Below are 24,045 nucleotides of genomic sequence, written 5' to 3' on the forward strand. Positions count from 1 at the left end.
GTCAATCCGATAATAATTTGTGTGCCTAATCTTGGTTGATTCTTTATTGCAGTATCAGGAAACTCCGCCCATCAGACAAGATAAAGGCCTGGTCTTCCCTCTTGACCAGGTGCAAAAGGACCCAAGAGACTTTTCAGAGAGGGACGTTTCCCAGTGTCCTGGGTCAACATTCCTCCCTCAGCCGATATCACCAACTAAACACATTAGTCGGTCCTGTGTGTCAACTGAAATTTCCAAGATTGAGAACAACCGATTTTTGTTGGGTAAGGTGGGGGAAATGGAGTTCAGGATTGAGCGGCGATCCAATAGAATGGTGGAAAAAGACGAGCTGAACAAAATACTATGTTTTTATTTGCTGTGGAACCTGCTGTGCTCTGTTTGGCTTCCACAATAGCCAACATAAGAGTGGCTACATTTCAGAAATAACTAATCGCAGTGGTTAGCATTGTTGCCTCACGGCGCTGAAGACCCGGGTTCGAATCCCGTCCCTGGGTCACTGCCCGTGTGGAGTTTGCGCATTCTCCCCACGTGTCTGCGTGGGTTTCGCCCCCACAACCCAAAGATGTGCAGGGTAGGTGGATTGGCCACGCTAAATTGCCCCTTAATTGGAAAAAATAATTGGGTACTCTAAATTTATTTTCAAAAAAATAAATAACTAATTGGTTGCAAGCAGCACATCGGGATGATATGAAAGACACTACAAAAATGTACATCTATTCTTTTCTTCTCTAATCCCATTTCCCTTCTCATACTTCCCCTTTCCAAATTATTAATAGAGCAAAAAAGTTATTTGTCTCGGTTTAATGTCTGCTCTGTAAGGCAGCGGACAGCGCTCCCTCAGTACTGGCCCTCCGACAGTGCAGCGCTCCCTCAGTATTGGCCCTCCGACAGTGCAGCGCTCCCTCAGTACTGGCCCTCCGACAGTGCAGCACTCCCTCAGTACTGACCCTCCGACAGTGCAGCGCTCCCTCAGTACTGACCCTCTGACAGTGCAGCACTCCCTCAGTACTGACCCTCCGACAGTGCAGCACTCCCTCAGTTCTGACCCTCTGACAGTGCAGCGCTCCCTCAGTACTGACCCTCCGACAGTGCAGCACTCCCTCAGTACTGACCCTCCGACAGTGCAGGACTCCCTCAGTACTGACCCTCCGACAGTGCAGGACTCCCTCAGTACTGACCCTCTGACAGTGCAGCACTCCCTCAGTACTGACCCTCCGACAGTGCAGCACTCCCTCAGTTCTGACCCTCTGACAGTGCAGCGCTCCCTCAGTACTGACCCTCCGACAGTGCAGCACTCCCTCAGTACTGACCCTCCGACAGTGCAGGACTCCCTCAGTACTGACCCTCCGACAGTGCAGGACTCCCTCAGTACTGACCCTCCTACCACACAGGACTCCCTCGGTACTGTTATGGGCCAGGGTTTAGAGAACCCCAAAGTGTATCATGGAGTTCACCTGACCCACAACTTTTAATAGATTGTGATATGGGGAGAACACAGCTCACTCTACAGGTGTGGTACCAGCAGAAACCGAAAAGTAATTTTTTACAGCAAAACAATGTTTATTCTATGAACTCAAGTTAACCTTTTTAAAACATAGTGAACATCTTAGCAACCATCAATACAAATACAACCCCCAAAGAATACAACACTAAGTAATCCTTAATAACTTCCCAAACAACATCCAGAAGACAAAAGAAACACCTTTTACCAAAAGCACATTAGGTTTACATTCACTACGGAGAACATTTATAATTCTGAATTCACCAAATGATCAAGAGATAGTCTTTTCATGACAGAGAGATCAACAGTACACCTGCTTTGTCTGACTTCAGCTCCAACACTGAAAACAAAACTAAAACACACGCTATAACAGCCTGCTCAAAAACGAAAGTAAAAAGCTGACAGACAGCCCAGCTCCACCCACACTCTGACATCACTGATAAACACCCATTTCTTAAAGGTACATTTCTTAAACACTCATTTCTGAAAGGTACTCTCACATGACAATACTGACCCTCTGACCATGGAGCTCTTCCTCAGTACTGACCCTCCAACTTCACAGTGCTCTCTCAGTACTGACCCTCCAACCGCGCAGTGCTCCCTGAGTACTGGCCCTCCGACAATGCAGCTCTTTCACAGTACTAACCCTCCGACTTCACAGTGCTCTCTCAGTACTGGCCCCTCCGACCACGCAGTGCTCCCTCAGTACTGGCCCTCCGGCAATGCAGCTCTTTCACAGTACTAACCCTCCGACCACGCAGTGCTCCCTCAGTACTGGCCCTCCGGCAATGCAGCTCTTCCTCAGTACTAACCCTCCGACTTCACAGTGCTCCCTCAGTACTGGCCCCTCCGACCGCGCAGTGCTCCCTCAGTATTGGCTCTCCGACCACGCAGTGCTCCCTCAGTACTGGCCCTCCGGCAATGCAGCTCTTCCTCAGTACTAACCCTCCGACTTCACAGTGCTCTCTCAGTACTGGCCCCTCCGACTGCGCAGAGCTCCCTCAGTATTGGCTCTCCGACCACGCAGAACTCCGTCAATACTGCCCCTCCGACCGCGCTGCGCTCCCTCAGATTACAGCACCTCAGATGCACATCCAGGAATCATTTAAATAAATTGAGTGTTTCAGCCCCAACCACCAACTTAGGCCGTGAATTCCAGACACCCACCACCCTCTGGGTGAAAACAATTTTACTCAAGTCTTCTCTAATCCTTCTGTCAATCACCTTAAATTTATGCCCCCTGGTAATTGGCCCTCAGCTGGGGAAAACAAGTCTTTCCTGTTTACCCTGTCTGGGTGGGCCCCTCAATTCTGTGCACGTCAATTAGGTCACCCCTCAGTGAAAACCACCCCAGCCTGTCCAATCTCTCCTTATGGCTGCAATTTTCAAGCTCTGGCAACATTCTTGTCCATCACCTCTGCACTCCCTCCAGAGCATTTATATTCCTGTTATGCGGTGTCCAGAACTGTGCACAAAAACAGGTCAAAAACAGCTTCTTCCCCACTGTCACCAGACTCCTAAGTGACCCTCTTATGGACTGACCTGATTAACACTACACCCTGTATGCTTCATCTGATGCCGGTGCTTATGTAGTTGCATTGTATATGTTGTGTTGCCCTATTGTGCATTTTCTTTTATTCCCTTTTCTTCCCATGTACTTAATGATCTGTTGAGCTGCCCGCAGAAAAATACTTTTCACTGTACCTCGGTACACGTGACAATAAACAAATCCAATCCAAAACCCCAGCGGTTGTCTAACCAGCAGTTTATACAGTTCCATCATTACATCCCTGTGGACATGTACTGAACTGTGCAAAGAACTCCACCTGTCTAACTCCACCTGTCACTTCAGCACCTGGATTAGGAATGTGGTGGTTGGGGTGGGGATGGGTGGGCCAAGAGAATGGGACAAAATTAGAAGTGTGAGGGGCAGGGCAAACAAGGCAAGGGAATGCAGGATAAAACGGCAAGATCCTGGGAAGCACCGAGGATCAGAGGGACATTGGTGAGCAAGTACACCGGCCCCTTAAGGTAGCAGGGCAGGTGGATACAGTTGTTAGGGCATATGGCACGTGCCTTTATTGCAAAGGCATAGAATTTAAGAGTAGGGAGGTTATGCTGGAACTGTATAAAAATTTGGGTTAGGCCATAGCTAGAGTACTGTGGCAGTTCTGGAATCCACATTATAGGAGTGATGTGATAGGCCTGGAAAGGGCGTAGAGGAGATTTACCAGGATGTTGCCTGGGCTGGAGGGTTTCAGCTATGACGAGAGATTGGATAGAGTAGGGGTTGTTTCCCTTGGTGCAGAGGCGACTGAGGGGGGACATGATTGAGATCTATAATACAGGCAGCATGGTAGCAGTGGTTAACACTGTTGCTTCACAGCGTCAGGGTCCCAGGTTCGACTCCCGGCTTGGGTCACTGTCTGTGCGGAGTCTGCACGTTCTCCCCATGTCTGCGTGGGTTTCCTCCGGGTGCGCCGGTTTCCTCCCACAGTCCCGAAAGATGTGCTTGTTAGGTGAATTGGACATTCTGAATTCTCCCTCAGCTGTACCCGAACAGGCGCCAGAGTGTGGCGATAGGGGATTTTCACAGTAACTTCATTGCAGCGTTAATGTAAGCAGACTTGTGACACTAATAAAGATGATTAAATTATCAAGGGCATAGATGGATGTTTTTGACTGACCCAGGCACGATGGACTGAAGGACCTTTTATGTGCTGCAACTCTACCCTGAAGCGAATTCTGCCAACTTTAGGAAACTGTGCTTAATCCAGAGGCCCTGAACACAGCCCACCAGCCTCACCCCAATGTTTCCAGTTGGCTTCCTCAGCTCAAAGCCACTCACTTTGTAATTTCTGTCAAATTACATCCTTCAGATTTCTTTCCGACCACTTTCCAGAGCTCCCTCCTTGGTGGATTCTCCGAATGTTACTCATTGGCCCCGTGCTGTTCAGAGGCAGGAGTGAGAGTCTGAATTTGAATTCACAGCCACGCCTGAGCTCAGGGATCAGCTGAGCCTCAGAATGGGCGAGTCCAATGATTGAATTACGCTCCAAAAATAGACATTTCGGTAACTGGATGGTGCAATGCTAATCTTTCCCCCAAAACCAGTGCGGAGCGACAGGACGGACAGAAAGCAAGAAAAAGAACGGCACAGCGGGTTAGCACTGCTCCCTCACAGCGCCAGGGACCTGGGTTCAACTCCAGTCTTGGGTGTCTGTGTGGAGTTTGCGCGTTCTCCCAGTCTCTGCGTGGGGTTTCCTCCGGGTGCTCCCGTTTCCCCTCTCGGTCCAAAGATGTGCAGGTTAGGTGGAGATAGTGCAGGGTAGTGGACCTAGGTACGGTGCGCTTTCAGAGGATGGCTGTAGACTCCGTGGGCCGAATGGCCTCCTTCTGCACTGTAGGGATTCTATGGTCCGAATTCTCTTTTTGAAACCTCATTATGTCCCAAAGCGCATTGCAGCTAACAAATGATGTTTTTTTCTTGCTGTCATTGTTATAATGTGGAGAAATAGCAGCCAATTTGCCCAGAGGGAGATCACACAAACAACAAAGTGATAATGATCAGGCAATCTGTTGGTTAACCTGGTCACCATCTCATTGTTGTTTTGTGGGACCTTGCTGTCACCACACTTCCTACATTACAACAGTTATTATACTTCAAATAAAAAGTTCCTCATTGGGTGGAAGGTACTTTGGATAATTCGGAGGCCAGAACAGGCACTAATAACAAGAATCTTTATTAATGTCACAAGTTAACTTCATTAACACTGCAGTGAAGTTACTGTGAAAATCCCCTAGTCGCCATATTCCGGCGCCTGTTCGGGTACACGGAGGGAGAATTCAGAATGTCCAATTCACCTGACCAGCACGTCTTTCGGGACTTGTGGGAGGAAACCGGAGCACCCGGAGGAAACCCACGCAGACACAGGGTGAACAATCAGATTCCGCACAGACAGTGACCCAAGCGGGAATCGAACTCGGGACCCTGGCGTTGTGAAGCAACAGTGCTAACCACTGTGCTACCGTACCACCCACTGTAGAAATATAAATCCTTTCATCCCACTCTCTGAAGGCAAACCCCTTCACATTTCAGACTATTGGTTGTTATTGGAATCAGGTCACACTGCCGCAGTGCTGGAGACGTATTCTCCGTAATTATTGGAGTGAGTAAATGCAGACCATCCCTGGGCAACATTGCAGTCCAGAGTGACCACTACCAGCCTAAAGACAACCTCAACCTTCAGCATTTGGGGGCAACGGGCAAAGCCTCACGATGGGTGGGGTTAGGGTGGGATAGGGAGAACGTGGCGGTCAGAGGGAAACTGGAGAGGGAGAAGGAGGGGGGCAAGGAAGACAGGATGTGGTTGTGAGTTGGAGAGAGCTGAAATTTGGGGTGGACTCCTTTTCCTTCCTCTCTCTCTCTGAAGCTAAAAGAATTGGAATTTATGACAGTACTCCGAGACATACAAATGGGCTATGACCAGCTTCAGACCTTTGGGAATGTGGGAGCCCAGGAATGTGTTTATAGCAGTTTTCCTGCCAAATCCTGCCGTGGGGAATGACCAACGCAGAGAGTGTAGCCCAAGGAGGTGTCCCCAAGATCCTAAAGCCCGCAGCACACGGGTACAGCTTGTCCAGGGATCTAAGGTTTGACTAGATTTTCAAGAACCGTCATAGCTCCCCAGAACGGAGTACCAAGCTGGGCATTCTAGGGAGGGGAGGGACAGAAAGAGGAGGGGGAGAACACAGAAAGGGGGGGGGGGGGGGAGAGAGAGAGGGATACAGGACACCGGAAGGGGGGAGGGACGCCGAAGGGGGGAGGGACGCAGTCAAGGGGAGGGACGCAGTAAGGGGGGAGGGACGCAGTAAGGGGGGAGGGACGCAGTAAAGGGGGAGGGACGCAGTAAGGGGGGAGGGACGCAGTAAGGGGGAGGGATGCAGTAAGGGGGAGGGATGCAGTAAGGGGGGAGGGATGCAGTAAGGGGGGAGGGATGCAGTAAGGGGGAGGGACGCAGTAAGGGGGAGGGACGCAGTAAGGGGGGAGGGACGCAGTAAGGGGGGAGGGACGCAGTAAGGGGGGAGGGACGCAGTAAGGGGGAGGGACGCAGTAAGGGGGAGGGACGCAGTAAGGGGGAGGGACGCAGTAAGGGGGAGGGACGCAGTAAGGGGGAGGGACGCAGTAAGGGGGAGGGACGCAGTAAGGGGGAGGGACGCAGTAAGGGGGAGGGACGCAGTAAGGGGGAGGGACGCAGTAAGGGGGAGGGACGCAGTAAGGGGGAGGGACGCAGTAAGGGGGGAGGGACGCAGTAAGGGGGGAGGGACGCAGTAAGGGGGAGGGACGCAGTAAGGGGGGAGGGACGCAGTAAGGGGGAGGGACGCAGTAAGGGGGAGGGACGCAGTAAGGGGGGAGGGACGCAGTAAGGGGGGAGGGACGCAGTAAGGGGGGAGGGACGCAGTAAGGGGGGAGGGACGCAGTAAGGGGGAGGGACGCAGTAAGGGGGAGGGACGCAGTAAGGGGGAGGGACGCAGTAAGGGGGAGGGACGCAGTAAGGGGGGAGGGACGCAGTAAGGGGGGAGGGACGCAGTAAGGGGGAGGGACGCAGTAAGGGGGAGGGACGCAGTAAGGGGGGAGGGACGCAGTAAGGGGGGAGGGACGCAGTAAGGGGGGAGGGACGCAGTAAGGGGGGAGGGACGCAGTAAGGGGGGAGGGACGCAGTAAGGGGGGAGGGACGCAGTAAGGGGGAGGGACGCAGTAAGGGGGGAGGGACGCAGTAAGGGGGGAGGGACGCAGTAAGGGGGGAGGGACGCAGTAAGGGGGAGGGACGCAGTAAGGGGGGAGGGACGCAGTAAGGGGGGAGGGACGCAGTAAGGGGGGAGGGACGCAGTAAGGGGGGAGGGACGCAGTAAGGGGGGAGGGACGCAGTAAGGGGGGAGGGACGCAGTAAGGGGGGAGGGACGCAGTAAGGGGGGAGGGACGCAGTAAGGGGGGAGGGACGCAGTAAGGGGGGAGGGACGCAGTAAGGGGGGAGGGACGCAGTAAGGGGGGAGGGACGCAGTAAGGGGGAGGGACGCAGTAAGGGGGAGGGACGCAGTAAGGGGGAGGGACGCAGTAAGGGGGAGGGACGCAGTAAGGGGGAGGGACGCAGTAAGGGGGGAGGGACGCAGAGGGGGAGGGACGCAGAGGGGGAGGGACGCAGAGGGGGAGGGACGCAGAGGGGGAGGGACGCAGAGGGGGAGGGACGCAGAGGGGGAGGGACGCAGAGGGGGAGGGACGCAGTAAGGGGGAGGGACACAGTAAGGGGGGAGGGACACAGTAAGGGGGGAGGGACACAGTAAGGGGGGGGGGGAGGGACAGAGATAGATAAACTCTTGTTGGACAAGGGAATCAAAGGTTATCAAGGTAGATGGGGAATGTGGAATTCCGATTTTTCAGGTTTGTAGGTTTCCAGAATCTCTGCAGTATTTTACTGTAGTTGGTGAGATGGAGGAACTAAGTTTGCAGATCCACAGAACAAGTCGTGCTTGACATAAATGGATAAGCTACTTTATATAATCTATACTGTGATGAATTTTTAAAAAAGGTCCTGGACACTTCTGGGGCGGGATTCTCTGACCCCCGCCGGGTCGGAGAATCACCGGGGGCTGGCGTGAATCCCGCCCCCGCCGGTTGCCGAATTCTCCAGCACCAGAGATTTGGCGGGGGCGGGAATCGCGCCGCGCCGGTTGGCGGCCCCCCCCCCCCCCCGGCGATTCTCCAGCCCAGATGGGCCGAAGTCCCGCTGCTGGAATGCCTGTCCCACCGGCGTGGATTAAACCACCTCTCTTACCGGCGGGACAAGGCGGCGCGGGCGGGCTCCGGGGTCCTGGGGGGGGCGCGGGGCGATCTGGCCCCGGGGGGTGCCCCCACGGTGGCCTGGTCCGCGATCGGGGCCCACCGATCCGCAGGCGGGCCTGTGCCGTGGGGGCACCCTTTTCCTTCTGCCTCCGCCATGGTCTCCACCATGGCGGAGGCGGAAGAGACTCTCTCCACTGCGCATGCGCGGGGATGCTGTGAGCGGCCGCTGACGCTCCCGCGCAAGTGCCGCCCGGCAATGTCATTTCCGCGCCAGCTGGCGGGGCACCAAAGGCCTTTCCCGCCAGCTGGCGGGGCAGAAATCAGTCCGGCGTGGGCCTAGCCCCTCAAGGTTAGGGCTCGGCCGCTCAAGATGCGGAGGATTCCGCACCTTTGGGGCAGCGCGATGCCGGACTGATTTGTGCCGTTTTTGGCGCCGGTCGGCGGACATCGCGCCAATTACGGAGAATTTCGCCCCTGATGTCACTCCATTTTATTTTAGGCATCGTGTTTAAAGATCGATTACAGGGAAACAAAGTCAGTCATTTGGAATTTGTGGCGATTCTGCAGCGTAAAAGATCCCAAAGTAAAAACCGCCGGCCTTTAACTGGCTCCTGACAAACAAAAGATTGCGATCTCAAGTCTAATGTCAAATGGCATTCTCCTTGATATCAATTTGGCTGAAGATGTGAAAAGAGACAACGTCTATAGTTTAACAGAATGGCATTACGATCCCAGACCTGGCATTACGATCCCAGACCTGGCATTACGATCCCAGACCTGGCATTACGATCCCAGACCTGGCATTACGATCCCAGACCTGACCCAACAGTGACTACGATGCTGGACACAAACCTCAATATTTCAGTTTAATTTTGTTCGGACTGTGAGGAAAGGATACCTCGCTCCAGGGGTGATTTCACACAAATTTGGGATGTGCTATATTAAATCAAACTTTATTACTAACACAGTATTAAAATATATTTAACATAACACAAGAAAATAGATTACAATTACCCCTTAAACAAAGTTAATCAATACAATGCCACAATAACCCTTAACTGCTATCTTTATTTTCACTCAAACAACAAAACCATCTCATGTCTCAAGTCACTGTTAAATACAGGCCGCAATTCCGGAGGGACGCAGCCAGCAGATCTCGGGAGAGACCTCTCCTGGGATTCCCGACGCTCGTTACGCGTCCGTTGTGATCAGGACCCTGCCCATAATGGGCGGGGTCCAGACTTGCACAGTTAAGTGAGATTAAAAGCCCACTTAACTGCGTCTACGCCGGATTGAATGGCCACCCAGCATTTACCAGCCTCGCCAAGGAGACCTCAGCCAGGCGCCATTCAGCACTAGTCCTCACAACCTGGCTGAACGGCACTTGTGTGTGTGTGTGTGGGGGGGGGGGCTAAAGTGTGGCCTCGGTGGGCATTCCCCGCCGGAGGCCGAAATCGCAACAAAGTGACATTGGACAGCGGGGTCATTCCCGGCGCCTCAAGCACTGGGAACAACCCCACTAAACCCACCCAGAACAGACTGTTTTTCAAAATCACGCCCACCGTCTTGGATACTCTAGTTAGAGAGATTCCTTTGCGACTGTTTGAAACAAAGAGTTCTGCCACCCTGTCAGAATAATGCAGAATCTCTGGCTGTCTTTCTTCAGAAACCCTCTCAGCTCCCCTTCCAGCCAAAAACTACCTCTGAACCTCAACACCTGACTGCTTCAGCCCTGGCTCCTCCCATTAACTACGTCATCTCGCTAAGCTGAACACAATGTCCCTAATTACCCACTCTGCAGGAACCCCTCTTAATACAATTTTGTTTCATATTCGTTCATGGGCATCACAGGCTGTGCCAACATTTATTGTCCATCCCTATTTACCCTTGAGGGGGCAGTTAATAGTCAACCACATTGCTGTGGGTCTGGAGTCACATGTAGGCCAAACCAAGTAAGGATGGCAGATTTCTTTCCCTAAAGGACATAATAATAATAATCTTTATTGTCACACAAGTAGGCTTACATTAACACTGCAATGAAGTTACTGTGAAAATCCCCTAGTCGCCACATTCCGGCGCCTGTTCGGGTACACAGAGGGAGAATTCAGAATGTCCAAATTACCTAACAGCACATCTTCCGGGACTCGTGGGAGGAAACCAGAGCACCCGGAGGAAACCCACGCAGACACGGGGAGAAAATGCAGACTCTGCACAGACAGTGACCCAGACAGTGAACCAGATGGGTTTTTACGACAATCGACAATGGTTTCATGATCATTAGACTTGTAATACCAGAGGCTCATTGAATTCAAATGTCATCATCTGCCATGGCAGGATTTGAACCTCAGTCCCCAGAGCATTACTCTGGGTCTCTGGTTTACTAGTCCAGTGACGATACCACTTTGCCACCGCAAATAAAAGTCCACCAGCCCAAACTTTTATGATGCTTTAATTGCACCTCTGGCTCCACAAAGCAGGGGGCGAAATTCTCCGGTATCGGCGCGATGTCCGTCGACTGGCGCCCAAAATGGCACAAATCAGTCGGGCATCGTGCCGCCCCAAAGGTGCGGAATGATCCGCATCTTGGGGGGCCGAGCCCCAACCTTAAGGGGCTAGGCCCGCGCCGGACGAATTTCCGCCCCGCCAGCTAGCAGGAAAGGCCTTTGGTACCCCGCCAGCTGGCGCGGAAATGACATCTCCGGGCAGCGCATGCGCGGGAGCATTAGCGGCCGCTGACGGCAATCCCGCGCATGCGCAGTGGAGGGAGTCTCTTCCGCCTCCGCCATGGTGGAGACCGTGGCGAAGGCGGATGGAAAAGAGTGCCCCCACGGCACAGGCCCGCCCGCGGATCGGTGGGCCCTGATCGCGGGCCAGGCCACCGTGGGGGCACCCCCCGGGCCAGATCGCCCCGCAACCCCCCCAGGACCCCGGAGCCTGTGCTGCCTTGTCCCGCCGGTAAGGTAGGTGGTTTAATCTACGCCGGCGGGACAGGCATTTTAGCAGGTGGACTACGGCCCATCCGGGCCGGAGAATCGCGGGGGGGGGGGGGGGGGCATCCGGCGCAACGTGATTCCCAGCCCCGCCGAATCTCCGGTGCCGGAGAATTCGGCAACCGGCGGGGGTGGGAGAATCTCGCCCCTGGTTTTTGAAAAACATGACAGCAGCAGTCACACACACACACAAACCCAGACTTTTAACTCTTATTGCACCAAATACACATAAAACAATATATCTAAAATTTCCATATTCATCACAATACATTGTGTATTCTGTGGCTTCATGTCAGCCTCTAATAATAACACCATGATCGTTGCATTGAAAAGAAAGTGACATTACAGCCAATGTCAAGTGCCGTTGTAATGTTGCCACATTGAAATGGCGCACAGAAACACTCTCGCTCTTGAATTTGCTTGGCTGGAACTTTTACAAATCACAAATCGAAGAGAGAGCCAGCAATGGACAAGTAGCACCTTAAGGACAAATAAGAAAGCCAGTAATTTGGTGCCGATTGAACCTTTCACCCCGCTTTCCCCAGTCTCCGAACTCCCATTCAATGGTCAGATTTCTCTCAACAGCAGCAATTATCCATACTTGACAGTTATAAGAGACGGCCCATTCTAATTCAACTACACTTTAGCAACTATTTAAGGGAACGCACATTTCAAACTCGAACATTGCTCTCATTATAAACAGTTTGACCTCATCTACATCATCTTCCGCAGTCCGGCTCGGCTAATGACAAAAAGTGCAGTTGGCAACTTCAGCACTGCCTGTTACTGTCAATGGTGGTAAGTGTATGATACACCTCTCTCTAACTCATCAAACATTTTTTGCATCTCCAGTGACAGACCTGCATCGCACAATGGCCATTTATAATAATTATAATAATCTTTATTAGTGTCACAAGTAGGCAGACATTAACATTGCAATGAAGTTGCTGTGAAAATCCCCTATTCGCCACACTCCGGCGCCTGTTTGGATACACAGAGGGAGGATTCAGAATGTCCAATTCACCTAACAGCAAGTCTTTTGGGGCTTGTGGGAGGAAACCGGAGCACCCGGAGGAAACCCACGCAGACACGGGGAGAACGTGCAGACTCCGCGCACACAGTGACCCAAGCCGGGAATCCAACCTGGGACCCTGGCGCTTTGAAGCATCAGTGCTAACCACTGTGCCAAGTGTCACAGACTAGAACTTCCCCAAGGTGCTTCACAGGAGCATCATCAAAATACATTCGCCACTCAGCGACAAAAGGAGATTTGAGGACAGGTGACTAAAAGCTTGTTCAAAGTATCAAGCAGCATATTAGAGGAGAGAGGGGTTTAGAGAGGGAATAAGAGAGCTAAGGGCCCAGGCCACCAGTGGAGCAGTGATTATAATTGTGGATGCTCTAAAAGGGCTCAGAGCAGTACAGAGATCTGGGCGGATTGTGGAGCGGGAGGGGGTTACAGAGAGGGATGGGTGGGTGGTGAGGCCATTGGGGAAGGTTGAGAATTTTTAAATCAAGATGTTGCCAGACCAGCAGCCAATGAAGATCAGCATAAGCAGGGGCACAGCAGCATTTTCAATGAGCTCAGGTTACAGGCCTGGAGGCCACACGACCATAGGAGCTCCCCTCTCTCACCAACCCACCCCCCCACCCCCACCCTCCCGGCCCTCCCATCAACCACCTCCCCCACCCCCACCCCCACCCCCCTCCAAAAGCTCAAATATCCTGTTTTTGGCAATCTAGAAACCTTCATCGCAGCCACATCGCTGCTAAATAAAAGATGTAATGATTTGGAGATGGAAACTTTTGCCAGTTCTCTCACACGAACCCCAAAACAGGAAAAGTCTCAGACCCCCCCCCCCCCCCATCTCCTGCCGCGCTGGCCGGACTGTGTTAACGTTAACGTGGTAGCCGTGCCGACAATCAGCTCAAATTTGTTGGGGTTGGGTGGGAGGTAGAAATCAGTCAGGGTTCTCACTCTCGAGCAGTATCCCGGGATTCACGCCCATGGGAGCACACACACACAATCGGGTTCAGTCATGATGCTCCTCACAGTCGAACAGCTGCTGAGACTTGCAGTCCCTATTGGACGCTCGTGCCTGGATCCGGTCCCTGAGTGAGAGTTAGGAGAAGTTGATTGGGGGGGGGGGGAATATAAAAGGACACACACACAGGTGCGTGGGCATGGGTGGTTCCTTTGCTTTGGCTGCACTGAAGACTAACAGTATTAACCAAATACTGGTGGCTCACATTGCAAGTAAATTTGCTGACACCAAACTACGTGAACAAGTCAGTTTGTGGAGAGTTGTCAGACTGAAAGAGAATGAGGGGCCCATTGATTCTGGGCCTCAGGCTGCAAGACCAGAGTCAGCTGATCCAACACTGGGCTCTTGTTACAGAGAATAAAAACAGGAAGGGATTTTTTTTTCTTCCTCGGGGCGGGGGGGGGGGGGGGGGGGGGGGTTCTCTGTGTGCAGACTCTGAAAACCCCTCCCCCACACAAAGAAACCACCAACCACATCTTCTGCTTTATGGCTTTGCGCAGGAGTAGAATCAGAGAGAACTGAAAGCAGTGGGACTGAGAGGGAAACATCAATAACAGCTTGGAGTCTCGTATGGGTGAGGGCACTGCCCAAGCGGCAGAATTGCCCTGGGGTCTGCAGGAATTAAAGATGAATCTGCAGTAAACTGCAGCAAGCAACTCCCAGGCGAAAGATTGCACGGTTGTTGTGGTATTTTTTTCTTTCGCATCAGTTTTTACAGATGATAAAAATTTTAAATATGTAAATAATGAATGAGCAGCCAACATTCTGTGGGATGACTTAGAATACAGCCGAAAACATGGAGCCCAGAAAATGTTGAACCGGTTTGTCCTGTCGTTCTAGGCTATTATGAAGCCTCTCGAGTCTTGCCTACAGCCGAAACCTTTTCTCACCAGGACACCTGCTTTTGGACCGAGCACGGGGTTATATACAAAATAAAGCTCCCCCTACACTGTCCCCATCAACACTCCCAGGACGGGTACAGCACAGGGTTAGATACAGAGTGAAGCACCCTCTACACTGTCCCCATCAAACACTCCCAGGACAGGTACAGCACGGGGTTAGATACAGAGTAAAGCTCCCCCTACACTGTCCCCATCAACACTCCCAGGACGGGTACAGCACAGGGTTAGATACAGAGTGAAGCACCCTCTACACTGTCCCCATCAAACACTCCCAGGACAGGTACAGCACGGGGTTAGATACAGAGTAAAGCTCCCCCTACACTGTCCCCATCAAACACTCCCAGGACGGGTACAGCACAGGGTTAGATACAGAGTGAAGCTCCCTCTACACTGTCCCCATCAAACACTCCCAGGACAGGTACAGCACGGGGTTATATACAAAGTAAAGCTCCCCCTACACTGTCCACATCAACACTCCCAGGACGGGTACAGCACAGGGTTAGATACAGAGTGAAGCACCCTCTACACTGTCCCCATCAAACACTCCCAGGACAGGTACAGCACGGGGTTAGACGCAGAGTAAAGCTCCCCCTACACTGTCCCCATCAAACACTCCCAGGACAGGTACAGCACGGGGTTAGATACAGAGTAAAGCTCCCCCTACACTGTCCCCATCAAACACTCCCAGGACAGGTACAACACAGGGATAGATAGAGTAAAGCTCCCTCTGCGCTGTCCCCATCAAACACTCCCAGGACAGGTACAGCACAGGGTTAGGTACAGAGTTAATCTCCCTCCTCACTGTCCCCATTAAACACTCCCAGGACAGGTACAACACGGGGTTAGATACAGAGTAAAGCTCCCTCTACACTGTCCTCATCAATCACTCCCAGGACAGGTACAGAACGGGCTTAGATACAGAGCAAAGCTCCCTCCACACTGTCGCCATCAACCACTCCCAGGACAGGTACAGCACGGGGTTAGATACAGAGTAAACCTCCCTCTACACTGTCCCCAGCAAACACTCCCAGGACAGGTGCAGCAGGATTAAATAAAGAGTAGGATGTCCTCGTCTCTGCCGCAGTAACCTGCTTAATGGCAACTTCAAAATCTGCCACCTCTGGTATAACAATTGCCAATGTTTCCTCTCCTGTCCCAATCGCAGGGCCTCTCTGAATGGAGGCGCTAAATAAGTAGCATTGTTTTGCTGGGTACTGTACAGGAACAATGTTGATTCCTTCTGAACTTTTATTTCATTGAGAACTGGTCTTTTGATTAAAGAGAAAGTGTTTCCAGTGACTGGAGAGTCTGTAACACGGACACTGATTGGCAAATGAAGCAGAGTCGTTAATTTTAATACAGCAAATTGTTGTGATCTGGAAGGTGCTGCCTGAGGGGGTAGAAGCAGATTGGAAATTTCAAAAAGGAATTGGATAAATACTTGGAAGGGAATGAGTGCACAGGGACTACAATAGCAAGGGAGAGGAATTCATTTGATAACACGGCCAAGGGGACAGCACATGTATGTCCACAAGGACTTCTCCTATGCTGTTTCTTATTGTGACTCGAACAACCAGTCAAATCTCTGCTGGATTTCATTCCCAATTCTTTTCTTTCCAATTAAGGGGCAATTTAGCGTGGCCAACCCACCTAACCTGCACATCTTTGGGTTGTGGGGGTGAAACCCACGCAGACACGGGGAGAATGTGCAAACTCCACACGGACGGTGACCCAGAGCCGGGATCGAGCCCGGGTCCTCAGCACCGTCGACAACAGTGCTAACCCACCGTGCCGCCCTATTTCATTCCCAATTCAAAGCAAAAAAGTGAATTGTCAATTTTTTCTCCACTAAGAGGAACAGAAGAGTGTTTTCGGGATAACCAGAAGCGCAGGATCCTTACCTCTAGTACCGGTCCAGCACCCAGGATGGTTCTCTCCACCCCACTGGCATAACCTTTCTGGCTGAGCGCAGTCAAGCAGTGGATAAGGAAATTGGTGCTTTGTGTTTTTCCAGAACCACTCTCGCCCGAGATTACGATGCACTGGTTAACCTGCTTCCTCCGCATAGTATGATAGGCCACGTCTGCAATGGCAAAGATATGAGGCTCCAGTTTCCCCAGCTGGTGGTTCTCGTACATCTTCATGTATTTGGGATTGTAAATGGGCAGGAACCTGAAGGGGTTGATGGCGATCAGGATGCTGCCCGCGTAGGTGTAGATTTTGTGCTTCAGGAACCTGGTTTTGAAGGTTCGTAAAATGGTTTCTTCGGTCAGACAGGGCAGTTTGCACAGGTCATCGTACAGATGTGGCTGAGGGGGTAGGAAGCCCCGCTCCACCAGCCTGCGCTTCTCCCACTCCTTGGCCACAAGCTGCAGGTTGATGTAACGAATGGTGCCATCACTGTTCCTCTCCTGAAGAAGAAAGTAATAACCCTCGCTCTGCGAGTGGTTCTCCTGTGCCCTCCGGGGCCACAGCAGCACCCGTTGAACTGGCAGGTCATTGGCATCAAGAATCCACTCCTCCCCCCCAAACTCCTTCACCTCGGCCAACACGTAACACTTTGAGGTGTCGAGATTCAGCCTTCCAGTCACCTCCCGGATCACTTCACCCGCCGTCACATCTTTGGTTGCTGGAAGATGGCAGCACACTGAATTCTCAGTATAGAGGCTCGGGCAAATCTGAAGGGTATAGATCTTGCCTTCTTGATTATCTGCAGCACAGCCATCTTTAATACTCATATTGCCTCGAGTGTCGCCTGCTCACCATTCCGCACTCACTCTGTGCTCAGGGTCCGTCTCCATCAATCTGCGAGAGAGAGGGAAAGCGCAGATATTATTCAAGTAATTTTCATGCTCATTGAGAGGATACATTCGTCACCGAGTCAACATCAAACACTCCCAGGACAGGTACAGCACAGGGTTAGATACAGAGTAAAGCTCCCTCTACACTGTCCCCATCAAACACTCCCAGGCCAGGTACAGCACGGGGTTAGATACAGAGTAAAGCTCCCTCTACACTGTCCCCTTCAAACACTCCCAGGACAGGTACAGCACGGGGTTAGATACAGAGTAAAGCTCCCTCTACACTGTCCCCTTCAAACACTCCCAGGACAGGTACAGCGCAGGGTTAGATACAGAGTAAAGCTCCCTCTGCACTGTCCCCTTCAAACACTCCCAGGACAGGTCCAGCACGGGGTTAGATACAGAGTAAAGCTCCCTCTACACTGTCCCCATCAAACACTCCCAGGACAGGTCCAGCATGGGGTTAGATACAGAGTAAAGCTCCCTCTACACTGTCCCCATCAAACACGCCCAGGCAGGTACAGCCTGGGGTTAGATACAGAGTAAAGCTCCCTCTACACTGTCCCCATCAAACACTCCCAGGACAGGTACAGCACGGGGTTAGATACAGAGTAAAGCTCCCTCGACACTGTCCCCATCAAACACTCCCAGGACAGGTACAGCGCGGGGTTAGATACAGGGTAAAGCTCCCTCTACACTGTCTCCGTCACTCACTCCCATGCCAGGCACAGCACGGGGTTAGATGCAGAGTAAATTCCCTTTACATTATCCCCATCAAACATTGCCAGGGCAGCATAGGAATGCAGGATTTAGGAGAAGGCCAATCGGGCCTTCGAGGCCGCTCAGCCATTTGATAAGACCCTGGTCTCAACTCCATTTTCCTGTGTGTCCCCCATAACCCTCGACTCCCCATGTGTCAAAAATCTGTCTAATCTGCCTGGAACAAATTCAATGACCCAGACTCCACTGCTTCCTCAAATAACGACGAACAGACTAATTTTTTTTTTATTTTATTTTTTTTATTAAATATTTTATAGAAAATTTTTGGTCAACCAACACAGTACATTGTGCATCCTTTACACAATATTATAACAACACAAATAACAATGACCTATTTTATAAACAAAAAATGAATAAATAATAAATAACAAAAATAAAAACTAGCCCTAATTGGCAACTGCCTTGTCACAAGTAACACTCTCCAAAAATATAATTTAACAGTCCAATGTATAATTATCTGTAGCAACGACCTATACATACTATACAGTATATATTAACAACCCTGAGAGTCCTTCTGGTTCCTCCTCCCCCCCCCCCCCCCGATCCTGGGCTGCTGCTGCTGCCTTCTTTTTCCCATTCCGTCTATCTTTCTGCGAGGTATTCGACGAACGGTTGCCACCGCCTGGTGAACCCTTGAGCCGACCCCCTTAGGACGAACTTAATCCGCTCTAGCTTTATAAACCCCGCCATGTCATTTATCCAGGTCTCCACCCCCGGGGGCTTGGCTTCTTTCCACATTAGCAATATCCTGCGCCGGGCTACTAGGGACGCAAAGGCCAAAACATCGGCCTCTCTCGCCTCCTGCACTCCCGGCTCTTGTGCAACCCCAAATATAGCCAACCCCCAGCTTGGTTCGACCCGGACTCCTACTACTTTTGAAAGCACCTTTGTCACCCCCATCCAAAACCCCTGTAGTGCCGGGCATGACCAAAACATATGGGTATGATTCGCTGGGCTTCTCGAGCACCTCGCACACCTATCCTCCACCCCAAAAAATTTACTGAGCCGTGCTCCAGTCATATGTGCCCTGTGTAATACCTTAAACTGAATCAGGCTTAGCCTGGCACACGAGGACGACGAGTTTACCCTGCTTAGGGCATCTGCCCACAGCCCCTCCTCGATCTCCTCCCCCAGCTCTTCTTCCCATTTCCCTTTTAGTTCATCTACCATAGTCTCCCCTTCGTCCCTCATTTCCCTACATATATCTGACACCTTACCATCCCCCACCCATGTCTTTGAGATCACTCTGTCCTGCACCTCTTGTGTCGGGAGCTGCGGGAATTCCCTCACCTGTTGCCTCGCAAAAGCCCTCAGTTGCATATACCTGAATGCATTCCCTTGGGGCAACCCATATTTCTCGGTCAGCGCTCCCAGACTCGCGAACTTCCCATCCACAAACAGATCTTTCAGTTGCGTTATTCCTGCTCTTTGCCACATTCCATATCCCCCATCCATTCCCCCCGGGGCAAACCTATGGTTGTTTCTTATCGGGGACCCCCCCAAGGCTCCAGTCTTTCACCTATGCCGTCTCCACTGTCCCCAAATCTTCAGTGTAGCCACCACCACCGGGCTTGTGGTGTAGTTCCTCGGTGAGAACGGCAATGGGGCTGTCACCATAGCCTGTAGGCTAGTCCCCCTACAGGACGCCCTCTCTAATCTCTTCCACGCCGCTCCCTCCTCCTCTCCCATCCACTTACTCACCATTGAAATATTAGCGGCCCAATAATACTCACTTAGGCTCGGTAGTGGCAGCCCCCCCCTATCCCTGCTACGCTGTAAGAATCCCTTCCTCACTCTCGGGGTCTTCCCGGCCCACACAAAACCCATGATGCTCTTTTCAATCCTTTTAAAAAAAGCCTTCGTAATCACCACCGGGAGGCACTGAAACACAAAGAGGAATCTCGGGAGGACCACCATCTTAACCGCCTGCACCCTCCCTGCCATTGACAGGGATACCATATCCCATCTCTTGAAATCCTCCTCCATCTGTTCCACCAACCGCGTTAAATTTAACCTATGCAATGTGCCCCAATTCTTAGCTATCTGGATCCCCAGGTAACGAAAGTCCCTTGTTACCTTCCTCAACGGTAGGTCCTCTATTTCTCTACTCTGCTCCCCTGGATGCACCACAAACAACTCACTTTTCCCCATGTTCAATTTATACCCTGAAAAATCCCCAAACTCCCCAAGTATCCGCATTATTTCTGGCATCCCCTCCGCCGGGTCTGCCACGTATAGTAGCAAATCGTCCGCATACAAAGATACCCGGTGCTCTTCTCCTCCCCTAAGTACTCCCCTCCACTTCTTGGAACCCCTCAATGCTATCGCCAGGGGCTCAATCGCCAGTGCAAACAATAATGGGGACAGAGGGCATCCCTGCCTTGTCCCTCTATGGAGCCGAAAATATGCAGATCCCCGTCCATTCGTGACCACGCTCGCCACTGGGGCCCTATACAACAGCTGCACCCATCTAACATACCCCTCTCCAAAACCAAATCTCCTCAACACCTCCCACAAATAATCCCACTCCACTCTATCAAATGCTTTCTCGGCATCCATCGCCACTACTATCTCCGTTTCTCACTCTGGTGGGGCCATCATCATTACCCCTAACAACCTCCGTATATTCGTGTTCAGCTGTCTCCCCTTCACAAACCCAGTTTGGTCCTCGTGGACCACCCCGGGACACATTCCTCTATTCTCATTGCCATTACCTTGGCCAGGACCTTGGCATCTACATTTAGGAGGGAAATAGGTCTATAGGACCCGCATTGTAGCGGGTCCTTTTCCTTCTTTAAGAGAAGCGATATCGTTGCTTCAGACATAGTCGGGGGCAGTTGTCCCCTTTCCTTTGCCTCATTAAAGGTCCTCGTCAGTACCGGGGCGAGCAAGTCCACATATTTTCTATAGAATTCGACTGGGAATCCATCCGGTCCCGGGGCCTTTCCCGCCTGCATGCTCCTAATTCCTTTCACCACTTCTTCTACCTCGATCTGTGCTCCCAGTCCCACCCTTTCCTGCTCTTCCACCTTGGGAAATTCCAGCTGATCCAAGAAGCCCATCATTCTCTCCCTCCCATCCGGGGGTTGAGCTTCATATAATTTTTTATAAAATGTCTTGAACACTCCATTCACTCTCTCCGCTCCCCGCTCCATCTCTCCTTCCTCATCCCTCACTCCCCCTATTTCCCTCGCTGCTCCCCTTTTCCTCAATTGGTGTGCCAGCAACCTGCTCGCCTTCTCCCCATATTCGTACTGTACACCCTGTGCCTTCCTCCATTGTGCCTCTGCAGTGCCTGTAGTCAGCAAGTCAAATTCTACATGTAGCCTTTGCCTTTCCCTGTACAGTCCCTCCTCCGGTGCTTCCGCATATTGTCTGTCCACCCTCAAAAGTTCTTGCAGCAACCGCTCCCGTTCCTTACTCTCCTGCTTCCCTTTATGTGCCCTTATTGATATCAGCTCCCCTCTAACCACCGCCTTCAACGCCTCCCAGACCACTCCCACCTGGACCTCCCCATTATCATTGAGTTCCAAGTACTTTTCAATGCACCCCCTCACCCTTAGACACACCCCCTCATCTGCCATTAGTCCCATGTCCATTCTCCAGGGTGGGCGCCCTCCTGTTTCCTCCCCTATCTCCAAGTCCACCCAGTGTGGAGCGTGATCCGAAATGGCTATAGCCGTATACTCCGTTCCCCTCACCTTCGGGATCAATGCCCTACCCAGCACAAAAAAGTCTATTCGCGAGTAGACTTTATGGACATAGGAGAAAAACGAGAACTCCTTACTCCTAGGTCTGCTAAATCTCCACGGGTCTACACCTCCCATCTGCTCCATAAAATCTTTAAGTACCTTGGCTGCTGCCAGCCTCCTTCCAGTCCTGGACTTCGACCTATCCAGCCCTGGTTCCAACACCGTATTAAAATCTCCCCCCATTATCAGCTTTCCCATCTCTAGGTCCGGAATGCGTCCTAGCATCCGCCTCATAAAATTGGCATCATCCCAGTTCGGGGCATATACGTTTACCAAAACCACCGTCTCCCCCTGTAGTTTGCCACTCACCATCACGTATCTGCCCCCGTTATCCGCCACTATAGTCTTTGCCTCGAACATTACCCGCTTCCCCACTAATATAGCCACCCCCCTGTTTTTCGCATCTAGCCCCGAATAGAACACCTGCCCCACCCATCCTTTGCGTAGCCTAACCTGGTCTATCAGTTTCAGGTGCGTTTCCTGTAACATAACCACATCTGCCTTAAGTTTCTTAAGGTGTGCGAGTACCCGTGCCCTCTTTATCGGCCCGTTCAGCCCTCTCACGTTCCACGTGATCAGCCGAGTTGGGGGGCTTCCTACCCCCCCCCCCCCTTGTCGATTAGCCATCACCTTTTTCCAGCTCCTCACCCGGTTCCCACGCAGCTGTATCTCCCCCAGGCGGTGCCCCCCCGCCCATCCTCTCCCATACCAGCTCCCCCCTCTCCCCAGCAGCAGCAACCCAGTAATTCCCCCCTCCCACCCCCCCCCCGCTAGATCCCCCGCTAGCGTAATTACTCCCCCCATGTTGCTCCCAGAAGTCAGCAAACTCTGGCTGACCTCGGCTTCCCCCCGTGACCTCGGCTCGCACCGTGCGACGCCCCCTCCTTCCTGCTTCTCTATTCCCGCCATGATTATCATAGCGCGGGAACCAAGCCTGCGCTTCTCCCTTGGCCCCGCCCCCAATGGCCAACGCCCCATCTCCTCCACCTCCCCTCCTCCCCCCATCACCACCTGTGGGAGAGCGAAAAGTTACCGCATCGCAGGATTAGTACATAAAACCCCTCTTTGCCCCCCACATTCGCCCCACCACTTTGTTCGAACGTTCTTTTTAATAACCCGCTCATTCCAGTTTTTCTTCCACAATAAAAGTCCACGCTTCATCCGCCGTCTCAAAGTAGTGGTGCCTCTCTCGATATGTGACCCACAGTCTTGCCGGTTGCAGCATTCCAAATTTTATCTTCTTTTTATGAAGCACCGCCTTGGCCCGATTAAAGCTCGCCCTCCTTCTCGCCACCTCCGCACTCCAGTCTTGATAAACGCGGATCACCGCGTTCTCCCATTTACTACTCCGAGTTTTCTTCGCCCATCTAAGGACCATTTCTCTATCCTTAAAACGGAGGAATCTCACCACTATGGCTCTGGGAATTTCTCCTGCTCTCGGTCCTCGCGCCATCACTCGGTATGCTCCCTCCACCTCCAACGGACCTGCCGGGGCCTCCGCTCCCATTAACGAGTGCAGCATCGTGCTCACATATGCCCCGACGTCCGCTCCCTCCACACCTTCAGGAAGACCAAGAATCCTCAGGTTGTTCCTCCTTGCGTTGTTTTCCAGTGCCTCCAACCTTTCCACACATCGTTTCTGATGTGCCTCCTGCGTCTCCGTCTTCACCACCAGGCCCTGTATATCGTCCTCATTCTCGGCTGCCTTTGCCTTCACGACCCGAAGCTCCCGCTCCTGGGTCTTTTGTTCCTCCTTTAGCCCTTCGATCGCCTGTAGTATCGGGGCCAACAGCTCTTTCTTCATTTCCTTTTTGATCTCTTCCACACAGCATTTCAAGAACTCTTGTTGTTCAGGGCCCCATGTTAAACTGCCACCTTCCGACGCCATCTTGGTTTTTGCTTGCCTTCCTTGCCGCTGTTCTAAAGGATCCACTGCAATCTGGCCACTTCCCTCTCCTTTTTCCATCCGTATCCAGGGGGGATTCCCTTCTGGTTTACCGCACAGTGTTTTAACCGTCAAAATTGCCCTTGGGGCTCCTATCAAGAGCCCAAAAGTCCGTTTCACAGGGAGCTGCCGAAATGTGCGACTCAGCTGGTCATCGCCGCACCCGGAAGTCCCGACGAACAGACTAATGACCCACCCCATCCCAGTGCGGGAATAGGGTGGAGGTGTGAGCTTGGGTGGGGTGCTCTTTCCAAGGGCCGGTGCAGACTCGATGGGCCGGGTGGCCTCCTTCTGCTCTGTAAATTCTTCAACAAAAGAAAAATGTCTCCTCTTGTCAGTCTTAAAGGGAGACTTTTATTTTTAAACCATGCTGGTCCTGGCCTCTCCTACAAGAGGAAACATCATCCTGGAATCCTCCCCATCTGGTCCCCTCAGGACCTTATGTGTTTCAATAAGATCACCTCTCATTCTTGTAAACTCCAATGGGG

At 52.1% G+C, this 24,045-nt stretch overlaps 1 protein-coding gene across 1 annotated transcript in view; it reads right to left on the reverse strand.

Moving 5' to 3' along the window:
* Positions 1-24,045, reverse strand: part of myo9b (myosin IXB) — a 183,428-nt gene that overhangs the window by 132,554 nt on the left and 26,829 nt on the right. Inside the window, exon 2 of the mRNA XM_072483924.1 lies at positions 16,181-17,084. Coding sequence (XP_072340025.1) covers positions 16,181-17,017 — 837 coding nt within the window. The 5' untranslated portion in view covers positions 17,018-17,084. The remainder of the gene's footprint in view (positions 1-16,180; positions 17,085-24,045) is intronic.

This window comes from Scyliorhinus torazame, chromosome 18 (assembly GCF_047496885.1).
Source record: "Scyliorhinus torazame isolate Kashiwa2021f chromosome 18, sScyTor2.1, whole genome shotgun sequence".
NCBI classification, from domain to species: domain Eukaryota; kingdom Metazoa; phylum Chordata; class Chondrichthyes; order Carcharhiniformes; family Scyliorhinidae; genus Scyliorhinus; species Scyliorhinus torazame.